This window comes from Liolophura sinensis, chromosome 7, assembly GCF_032854445.1.
Source record: "Liolophura sinensis isolate JHLJ2023 chromosome 7, CUHK_Ljap_v2, whole genome shotgun sequence".
Classification (NCBI taxonomy): Eukaryota; Metazoa; Mollusca; class Polyplacophora; order Chitonida; family Chitonidae; genus Liolophura; species Liolophura sinensis.
In genome coordinates this window covers 4,916,444-4,928,266 of record NC_088301.1, presented here as the reverse complement: position 1 = coordinate 4,928,266, position 11,823 = coordinate 4,916,444, and the positions used below count along the sequence as shown (strand labels likewise).

The following is an 11,823-nucleotide window of genomic DNA, read 5'->3' as shown; positions in this document are numbered from 1 at the left end:
TGGTTTATACTGTATCCCAGCTGTAACACCCAATACTGTGGAGGTGCTACGTCCCCTATTGTTGAGATGTAACCTGCTTTATACTGTATCCCAGGTGTAACACCCAATACTGTGGAGGTGCTACGTCCCCTATTGTTGAGATGTAACCTGGTTTATACTGTATCCCAGCTGTAACACCCAATACTGTGGAGGTGCTACGTCCCCTATTGTTGAGATGTAACCTGCTTTATACTGTATCCCACGTGTAACACCCAATACTGTGGAGGTGCTACGTCCACTGTTGTTGAAGCACATCATCCATTTTTCTTGATCTGCAAAATTGAATATTACAGACTGAGGCGTAAGACCCACTATTGTAGAGATGTTGGTTCACTATTGTAGAGATGTTGGTTCACTATTGTAGAGATGTTGGTTCACTATTGTAGAGATGTTGGTTCACTATTGTTGAAATGTTGGTTCACTACTTTTGAGATGTTCATTCACTATTGTACAGATGTTGGTTCACTACTGTTGAAATGTTGGTTCACTATTGTAGAGATGTTGGTTCACTATTGTAGAAATGTTGGTTCACTATTGTAGAGATGTTGATTCAGTACTGTTGAGATGTTGGTTCTGTACTGTTGAGATGTTGGTTCACTATTGTTGAGATGTTGGTTCACTATTGTAGAGATGTTGGTTCACCATTGTAGAGATGTTGGTTCAGTACTGTTGAGATGTTGGTTCAGTAGTGTTGAGATGTTGGTTCAGTACTGTTGAGATGTTGGTTAGCCATTGTAGAGAGTGAGTGCTTGGCGTTTAACGTCGTACTCAAGAATTTTTCAGTCATATGACGACGAAGGAATCCTTAGGGTGCATGCACGTGTAATGTGCCTCCTTGTTGCAGGACGGATTTCCACCGCTCTTTTATTTAGTGCTGCTGCACTGAGACGACTTACCGAAGGCAAGTAAGCCGCCCCGCCCGAGCCATTATACTGATACGGGTCAACCAGTCGTTGCACTATCCCCTTCATGCTGAACGCCAAGCGAGGAAGTTACAACTTCCTCTTTTAAAGTCTTAGGTGTGACTCGATCAAGGATTGATCCTGGATCTACCGGTCCCGAAGCGGACGCTCTACCAACTGTGCTATCCGGGCCGGTCCCATTGTAGAGATGTTGGTTCACTACTGTTGAGATGTTGGTTCACTATTGTAGAGATGTTGGTTCACTATTGTAGAAATATTGGTTCACTATTGTAGAGATGTTGATTTAGTACTGTTGAGATGTTGGTTCACTGTTGTGGAGATGCAACACCCACTACTCTTGAAGTGCCATGCCGAGAGGAATTGCTTTCCACGTTGTGATTAGCAGGTGAATAATGTTGCTTTCAATTGCATCAGGAATAACATTTTTAGCAGGCCGATTCCAATGACTCACTGGGTTCGCATGCACTAGACATCACTGCTTTACTGCCACAAGCATAGGCCACGGTACTTCCGACACTACAGGTGTGAAGTCTTATGAGGGCTGGACCCCATGGTCATTTTTAATTACAATAATATGGGTAACACTTGGAATATAACCAAAGTCAAAATGTTTATCAAATGGAAACCCTCGTCAAAGAAAATCCTGCAAAATTGCCACATACTTCAAGGGCTGCTAGCCTACTAGATTTTTAGTAGAAACTGGCCTGAAATTTATGCAAGGAGAAACCATTTCACCATAAGTTATCAGATACACTCGTTTTTTGGTACAAGTCATAGCATTTTGAAGTAAACTCTGGTAAGAAGCAGGATTAAGAATTGCAAGAACCGTAAGCCTAAAATATGTTCCGAGATCACCCTTTGCCTGTCTGAATTTTCCCTTGGTCATTTGTGGGAAGCTTATCCGGCTGTTCGTTTTATTTCACGCTGTTTTATGTTGACATTCTCCTTCTGATGCTTAATACTGACTTATCCCTTCAAAGAAGAATCACCTGACTGATTAGAAACAGGTACTATTTTAGATTAATAAAAAATGAGTAGGAAATATACGCAGCAAAATCTGCATTAAGGGATGGATATCAAAGCAAAACTCTATACAACATTCAATTTAAATTCATCATTTATTCACCAACATGCATCAATAAAATCAACAGTCCTAAACGAAGGTAAAAACTGGCCCCCTTTCAACCATTTGTGCAAGTATATGTAGCCCTGTCAATCAATCCTATGATGCAATAGACATTACACAGATCACTGTACATACCTAAAATACATGAATAAAATAGAAAACAACAGTACCAAAGTTTTCATGACCACTACAAAGTGCACAGACAATGGACAAGATACGCGCTACATCAGTGATTTTCTTCAGTAAACATACAGGCAACACTCAAATGGTAAGGTCCACTGATCTCCAACCGCCCCAAAATGGGTAGTGCTCGGGTGAGAAAAAACGATCTGAACTGCAATTTTAATGGAACTAATAATGCATCTAAGACAAAAGTTACTCACAAAATATGAGTTGTTCTAGAACAATTTAACAGATTTAGCACAATTGGTTGATATGAAATTCTAGACAATTCCTCACCATTATTAATAAATGTTTACAGCTGAGATCATGTTACGGCATTGTCAATGCCATTATACTGTATTGTCAGTGTCATTATACTGCATTGTCAGTGTCATTATACTGTATTGTCAGTGTCATTATACTGTATTGTCATTGCCATTATACTGTGGTGCTGCTGTTTGAACTCTCCTCTGTACCGGCCTGGAGCTTGGTTGGGCTAGACTCAGGGGAGGTAACTTTGGAGGACTTTTCTGTATCCTTCTCTTTTGATGTCATGCGTGAAACAACCAATTTGTCTCCACAAACAGGACTACACAATGTGTCAGTGTCACTTTCTCTTTTACTGTCTGAGAGAGACTTTGTGTCTGTTGTTTCACCGTCCTCGTCCGACAAAGTGGGTGGAGCTTCGTCTGTCAAACTGATCACCTCATAGCTGGAAGAGTAATCCTCCACTTCATCGCTGGTTTCTGGCTTTTCTGTAGCACCACCATCTTCTTCATCCCCAGAACTCTCGACAGCAGTCTGAAATCAGATAAATGCTGTGTTAAAATTGTTTGCAATGGTAGCAAGAATTTCGCAGATGATTATTCCCATTGGTAATGCTGCTTTCTTAAATCAGTTTGCAATACTGATTAAAATCCATGAAACTGGCCTAAATTGATATAGTAGCCTGGTACTCAGTCTGATTTCCAGCACACACACCTGTGATATAGAAGTCAGGTAGTCGGCCTGATTTCCAGCACACATACCTGTGATATAGAAGTCAAGTACTCAGTCTGATTTCCAGCACACATACGTGTGATATAGAAGTCAGGTAGTCGGCCTGATTTCAAGCGCACACACACACCTGTGATATATAAGTACTCAGTCTGATTTCCGGCATGCATATCTATGATATAGAAGCCAGGTACTCTGCCTGATTTCCAGCACACATACCTGTGATATAGAAGCCAGGTACTCTGCCTGATTTCCAGCATGCATACCTGTGATATAGAAGCCAGGTACTCTGCCTGATTTCCAGCATGCATACCTGTGATATAGAAGCCAGATGCTCTGATTTCCAGGTACTTTCTAGTCAGGTACTCTGTAAATTACCAGCACACATAGCTGTGAAATGGCCAGGTACTCTGCCTGATTTCTGGCACGCATACCTGAAATATTGAAGCCAGGTATTCTGCCTGCCTGATTTCCAACACACACCTGTGATATATAAGTCCAGCACTCTGATTTCCGTCATGCATACCTGTGATATTGAAGTCAAGTACTCAGTCTGATTTCCAGCACACATACCTGTTATATAGAAGCTTGGCACTGCCTGATTTCCAGCACACACACCTGTGATATAGAAGTCAAGAACTCTGCCGGATTTCCACCAAGCATACCTGTAATATAGAAGCTTGGTACTCTAATTTCAAGCACACATACCTGTAATATAGTAGCCAGGTACTCTGCTTGTCCAGCCAGCTCTGTCAAGCGAGAATTCTCCTCTTTCAGTTGGTCGATCTCATTGTGAAGCTGAAAAGACAAAGACAGACTGAGTTGTGAATATTATACTTCAGTTTCCTTTAAAAAAAAAGTCAAAAATACATGAAATGGTCTGAAATTTTTAACTTCATAACTTGTGAAAACTTGTAACATCACAGTGAAAAACAGATTTGTGACAGTCACAGACATTCACAAGGTACGTGCTGAAGATTAAAAAGAGCAACAAAAATCAGGGTGAGATGTTGTATGTACAGAGTAAGCCTAGTCACTTCAGGCGTTCCTTGGTATGACGGTGTGACAGCGCACCTCAAAAGTGAATGCTCAGTTCTGCTCAACACTTCACAATACTTCTTCACACTGACATTCCACTGTGACAGCACAATCAGTATGTTGGTACTGTTTTGTGAAACTACTAAAAATTACATCAATGATGGTAAAAGTGAACAAAGTGGATTGATTTCACCAAAAAACATGTAAGACAAAATGACAATATTGCACAAATGGCTGGTGTGATTGAAGGCAGCCATCTTGAGACTTCTATCCAATCAAACAAGTTGCTATCAGATTGCGCGGCCTAAGCTGTGGTATAGCCTTTACCCATTCACTCCATGAAGTGACAGGAGTGAGTGAGTGATTGGGGTTTAACGTCGTGTCAGTTTGAGATCATTTACAAGAACTTACATGTTACATGTAGCCATTTCAGGGCCATTTCACAAAGTGTAGTGGAGCAGGTCTGTATCATTTACAGATCACCCCAGACATAAAATAGGTTGATTTACAAGCTGTGTAATCTTCAATGACGGCATTACAAATTTAGTCAGACAACAGCATAACGTCTCGGCCCAAATCACATTCATCTGTCAAAATACATTTTTTTCGTTGATTTTACCACTCAGTCAGCAGTTTCTAAATAAAAAACTTTCAAAGTGACTGCAAAATGTATTAGGGATGCCAACAATTTATGGGAATGAGAAGGTAGCATTACACCGGACAACGCTCGAAATTAATTAAACCTTATGATATTTTTTTCTCCGAGTTTATTACAATTGAAATATTTTAAATTTTGCTCCTTTGACTTTCTTGCATACAAGGCCTGTTTCTTCTTTTATGTACTGTAATACAGTATAATTATTGAAATGCTGTGTCCAAGACGAGGTGCTTTCTCTGAAGTCTGCAATAACTATGTCAGCACTGCTTTTCACCTCAGAAGCGCCCGCTTCAAAATTGAAGCATAAAATCCAGCGACAGTTGAATGCCTAGGTCAGCCTCAGTAGTGCTAAAATTTATTTGCATTCATGTCACAATTGAGCATGAATCTTGTACAACAAGCCTAGTGCACTTTTTTAACCATTTAATAGGGGTCAAAATCACCAGCACAAGCCCTCCTGAGGCTACGACCTGAACCAGGAATACCCCTGCCGTGCATCTGCAGCTAGGGTATTAAAGCACGGTCGCCGGAGTTCCTTGTAAACGATCTAGTAGGCCAACTGTATCAACAGATGCACCAGTCCCATTTCGGAAAAAACTATTTTTATCACTTTGGCCATCATCTTCGAAGTCCACAGATTTTATCTGCCGAAGGCTATTGCTTAGACTATTATACGGAAAATACCTTTGACGTCAGCGATCTAGAGTAAACGTGATGTCACCTTGCTCTCAATAATGGAGACGTGCTGAAGTTGTGTGAAGATGAAGTTTCACTGAAAAAATCTAATAAAATGTCTAATGCCTATTTGAGACACTCTGGATGGTCTCTCAGTGGACGTAAACATTAGTCAAGTATTTAGTTTCTACGTCAAGGCGGTACATAGAAGTGCACAGAATAGAGCAAAAACCAATACAACTTAAGACATCTTTACCATTTCGTTTTCGTGGAGGGAGTCATCAAGTGCAAGTCGTCTTTCCTCAGCTAGCAGTTTCCAGTAGGAGTCTGGTATCGTCTCTGGGGACACAATTACATCCATTTGTTTGAGCATAATTTTTTTTTAATATCACTGAATGAATTGATTTCCTTAGTTCAGATAATTAAAAACATCCCATTCAAAACATCCCATTCAGAGACATTTGTGCATGGTTGTGCAGTTGTGTAAGAATCTGTCTGGACGTATGGGCTGAGAGTATATAAGTATTTCTTCAGATCTAGATCACATTAAAGGAGAAGAAAACTTAAATTACAAACAAATACCTTTGAAAAGAGCAAGCATTTCCTTGCAGGTGCATGCCATATAAAAAATTCTAATTTGTTCCTCAAGATGATAAATTACAAATAAAGTCAGCGCCAAAATCCACTGTGGGCAACTCCATTTTGCCTAAGAACTAGTCCTGAAGTATTCTGTGTTAGGAGGAGAAGTTCCGTTGGAAACCTCTGATGTGCAGTTCATACATTTCCAGTCGAACTCTTCTTCCCAGAAGGTAGCGAACAGTACAGTTCATTTTTCGTTTGATGATCGGGAAACCAGAATGTTGGACGTAGGTTCCGCGTTCACACGAACAAGCCGGCAGTTTTAACGACACTCATTGGCTCAGAGGCAGCACACCACCAGCATAAATTACAAAGTGTTAAAGATGGACGACGCGATGGACTCAGCAATTTATGCCAGCTTTGCTGTTTTCAGGCTTTACTTGTATGGCGGGGAAAAATCGCAAAATGATGCAGCAGGCACCACCAGATAGGAAACAATGTGCTTTTTCAGTACATAGTGTCATGTTTTTAAGTTTTCTTCTCCTTTAAGAGGTGCTGTCAAATGTGAACTTAGTGGCACTTTAGTTACAGAATTATGTGTGTTATTGTCTACAACACAAGTTCAGGATACTGACCCCCAGTGACCAAAGCTTCATCATCTCCCACAGCAACAACCTCCTCTCTGACTGCTGGCGGGCTGGGGTCACGGAACACTGTCACTGGTTTCTGACTGGGCTTGATCAGCTTCTTCTTGTGAGGTTTAGAATGTTTACCAACTCTCTGCAACACAGTTCCACAACAAACAGACTTACATATACCTTTTACATACATCATTAGATTGAAATTGGCTGGCTATGCGATGATCAGGCCTTCAAAATCCCCAAAAACCAGCATTGATGATCTTGATCTTCCTTTCACAGCTCATCATGACATGAAAGACAGTACGGTGTTGTAACAGAAACTGATACATTGTATCAGTGTGGAAGTTGCGCAACAATCCTCTTTTGACGTAACAATAGATCAAGGTCCTGCTTCACACTAGCGCCACCTCAGGGGATTAAAAAATATGCTGCCTCCCCATTGATTAGTCAATGTATATTTCAAAACCAGAATTCCTACATGTATAATGGTGAGCACGAAACTGCTCACAAACTCCTGTTTATTCCATTTAAGGCCATGTTAAACAGTGTACAAAACAAGAATGAACTTTCCTTCAGCCCTATTAATGTACAGTTCATGAACTGAGTAATGGTTGACAATATTGACAGAATAGTAAAGTGAACATAATTAATATTAGAAAAGTCCTGCAAATAACTTTTAGACAGATTGATAAATTTAAAAATCCATGCAATCCACGTAAGGTTTTGAAGATTCCCTGTTATTCATCGGAGATGTTTGTCAGATGCCACCTATTTGTACGTGACAACATGGAATAAGATCCCTGACAATGGACACACATAGACTTTGCCAGCCTAACACTTAGGAAGACCCCTTGATGCACCAAAAACTGTAATCACCATACACTATTGGTACTTACTTGTTTTGCAAAGTGCGGCCTAAGCAGTCTCATGTTTCACTGAATCAGATGATCAGAGCACACAAGCTTAAAACTACTAGAGAATCTTACTAGTAGATACTTTCTGGCACTGGTCAGATATGTATTACACACTCCACTGTCACAGGAACTTTCACTTCTTAACAGTGTACAAAACAAGAATGAACTTCTCTTTAAATGTTTTGCATGACAGCTGCTCAGGTGTGTTTTTAACAGATTAATAGTTAATCTGCACCCCACAGGAATGAGCAAGGTTGCATACATTAATGATCAGAGTACAATATGCCACACTACATGGTAGCTATGCAAAATCAGACATGTTCCCCCACCATAGGGGTCCAGAGACTACACAACTACTTACCTCAAAGGCTTGACCTCCACTCCTCAAGTGTTCCAGACAAACCCACTACAAGTATGTTTCCAGCATTTCAGGGTCTCTTACTAAGCCACTATCTTTTTTAAAGAACAATTTGTTGTTTTAAATGAAGTGTTTTGATATACCCTTTATTAAATCAGACTTTTAAAAAACAGATATTTAATCTTCTCTGGAACGAAAACAGTGACAGCTTAGAAATGAAACAGACAACTTAAAAGTACATGTATTTCCAAGATCCATACGCACACTTCACATTGACAGATGTCTGTTGAGAAAGTTTAAGTCAAGGTTCAACTCAACAAAATTATTGTACAGTAGTGAAATGTCACTTTTGTTCTGTCAGTTGTACAGTTTATAGCCACTGCTAACATAGCCAACTCGGTTGAAACTCACTGTATAAATGTGACACACACATAAAACACACGTATGTCTTTAGCTCAATGATAGCAAACTAGCTGCATATGCAGTGGCATACTGGTGATATCCAACATCATTCATATTATAACTGATCTTATCTTTAACCTTCAGTTTATTTCAAAAGTAGTTCCCTTTCTCACCTGTCTGATTGGTCCATCCTTGCTGACCAGTTCTTTATCACTGGTTGAGGAGAACTGTAGAGTCTGGAGAGATTTCCTGTTAGCACTGCTGGCCTGCAAGTAAAGAGAAGGTTGTGCCATCATGCTTCTGCGAGCCAGCTCTCTAACAAAAGAAGACAGCCATGTAAACAGAAAGCCAGCGAGAGGAAGCTTGTCCAACAGTCTAAGAGCCATTTATCCTATGAAAGTACCATCCAAATTGAACACAGTCCTGAATCTCTGTGCAATAGATTCATGAGTAAATTAGCAAGGGCTGCCAAGTCTGGGTAAACAAACGCTCACAGTCTGCGTCAATAGTAGTTAAATGTTCCGCATAGTACATGCAGTAGCAATACCAAGCTTACCAGAGCGTGCAATATAATCTGCCTGGTACAACAAAGCCACATGCAATGCCACTACTCAGGTGTAACATGTCAATATAACTTTCTTTATTCTTTGTCAATATTGTATTAATGTCATAACACCTTAAGTTTTACAAAGGATCTGACCTTTTGGCCTACTGGTGAGGTAATGTAGACACAGTTGGCCTCATGTTTCTGATGTTATTGTTAAAGGCAACAGACTTTAAATGCCTATTCTATCTTAATGGGCCATTACAGATTTCGTCGGATGCCCCCCAGAGAAAGCCTTAATATCCAACTGAAAATTGCTTATCAATTCTTGAATTTTCAGACATTTTCCTTCCAAAAGTTCACAGGAAAGTATGATAGAATGATATTTTTAAACTAAAGCATTGGTCTTATCCATAGGAAATTTCGGTCCAATGTGTAATTCCACAAATGTTCACTTGCAAAATTTATTTATCTAATCAGTATTATCTCGTAACAAGAAGTAACTTTAAGCTAATAAGAATTTCAGAAGACTATTTCACTTCTGGAACACCTATGAAATCCACACACTTTTTGAAAATTTTAACTCTGAAGCTGTCCAAATTTGGTTGTTGTAAAGACAAGATTCATGCTTTTGTTGGTTATGTTTATGATTATGTTCTGTATTTGCTCAAACATGGTTCACTTGTTGCCAGCGACAGGTAAGTTTATTTTTTGACATTCACTGGCAAAATCAGCGGTCACTGACAGGTAGACACATGAAAATTTTGAGGCCTGCAACCCAGCCATGGTAAAAATTCACCACAGTGAATGTTCAATGCTTTCTACACCGTTCTGAATTGGATGTTAAAACATTTCTTTTAATTTGTTAAAAGAGATTAACACACTAATTTTATTGGTCTGGTATTTTAATTTTTGGAAGAAATTTTGTTGTTATTAATGCAAACAGAGTTCATTTTGTACTCTACAAAGGTCCAGGCTGATTGTCTTTATTGTTGATCAAGTCTCGTGCATATAAGACACCAACCCAAAAAACTGCTTTCCGCACCCACTGCATTGCCATCATATATCATGTCCCCAGTCACTATAGAAAGGATTTACTATAGCCACGAAGGCTCCCACGTCACACACTCCTCAGCACTTCAGCCATCTTCCCACTGCTCCATGATGAAGTAGGAAATGTACGTAGCTGCTCAATATCATTCAGAGGACGGATGTGGATGATAGGTGCGTGCAATGGAAGCCTAAATGACTATAATAAATCTATTCTAAGGCAAGCAGGGACTTTTGGTGGCGGTGTGGTGGGTGCAGAAAGCAGGTCTTTAGGATGGTGCCATTTTTATTTGCACGAGACCTGTTTGATAACAAAGGCAATCTGTAACAAACAAATTAACACTGAAAGCGTCGAGACTACAACATCACCAGCCAGTATAAGAAATGGGACTGTTGTAAAGACTAAGGTGTTGTTAGTTGCGGAATGAAGCTCTGTGTTGACTAACACAACGTGTTGGGAGAGTTACGGGGAATAACTTCTTCTAATGTGTCAGACCGACGGTACACCACACTTACCACATCTTCACACGAGCATTAAATCTTCCGATGTGTAAATCAATGTCAACCAACTGCCAAGTGTAGTGTCTGAGAATGTGTTATTATTTTGTGAATTTGTAGAATTGTCATGGATCATTTCGGATTCGGCGAGAATCAGAACAGGTTAGTTGATTATGGGGACCACTCAGCTGACATCGACTTACGCTTGGAAATATTTGATGCGCGTGTGAACATATGGTAAATGTGACTTACCACCGATCCGACACATTAGAAGGAGTTAATGCCTATAGCTTTCCCAACAATTCGCTCTGGTCGATACAGAAAGTTACATTCGACAACAAGGTGTTTGCCGATTGTTAGGCGGAGGCCTCCTTTTCAGATTTGGGTTGTGAAAAGCTTCTTCAATGTGCTGGCGTCAGACAGCATCTCCAGCCATTATACAAATTCCAGAAAAGGAGTCTTTCGGGGCTACGTCATCATCAGTCTCTCGTGAAGCTGAACTATTTAGTGATTGAAGGATTAAGGAAAAGGCCACTATAAATAGTATATTAATTAATTACAAATATTGAAAAAGTTGTTAGCAGCTTTACCTTTATTTCGCCGTGTGGCTGTTGCAGGGAAAACAAGAATTTTTTTTTGTTAGAGTAGGCCTATGCCACAAATGAAAATTACACACTTAAAATGCACTATTCTTACAAAGCTTATACGCACATTACCCTTTTTTACCTGAAAGTCAAACAATTTCGTTTGCACTCGGGCGGCCGAAGGATTAACTTGAACATTTTCGCCGGCAACGTTTTGTCCGTGCACTCCCGTGGCTGCCATTCTGCTTACTGAACTTCCCGCGTTGCCCGTGAGCAGCCTCGTTCTGGACACAGCAGGTGCGTGTAAAAACAAGCTTTAGAAATAAGGCTGGAGACGGACCAAAATTGCATGAACATGCACAGATAAAGGCCGTTTTATATGAGCTTTGCATGTACGCTCCATCAAGAGGACACTAGTCTGGCCTGATATTAAATTGTGTCAAACGTAATTTAACAGACAAAGGAGATGACGGCATACATTCGTGTAGCCTAGTTTGTGAAAAATGGCATGAAATCATCACTGCACGACTTGCAGCAAACAGTGTACAGTGGCGTAGGAACCGGACGCGCTCCATTTTTCAAGTTGTGGGGACCCACATTTTCATGCCAGGGAGAGTTTGATCCGAGAGGAAATAC

General features: G+C 40.2%; 1 protein-coding gene across 1 annotated transcript; it reads right to left on the bottom strand.

The window, feature by feature from the left end:
• Positions 1-2,098: 2,098 nt before the first annotated feature.
• LOC135471734 (geminin-like) lies at positions 2,099-11,432 on the bottom strand. Its single transcript, XM_064751057.1, has 6 exons — positions 11,330-11,432; positions 8,685-8,777; positions 6,832-6,976; positions 5,874-5,956; positions 3,955-4,044; positions 2,099-3,051 (listed from the first exon to the last, which is right to left on the bottom strand). The coding sequence occupies exons 1-6, from the start codon at positions 11,426-11,428 to the stop codon at positions 2,689-2,691; spliced, it is 873 nt and encodes a 290-aa protein (XP_064607127.1). The 5' UTR covers positions 11,429-11,432; the 3' UTR covers positions 2,099-2,688.
• Between the last annotated feature and the right edge of the window lie 391 nt (positions 11,433-11,823).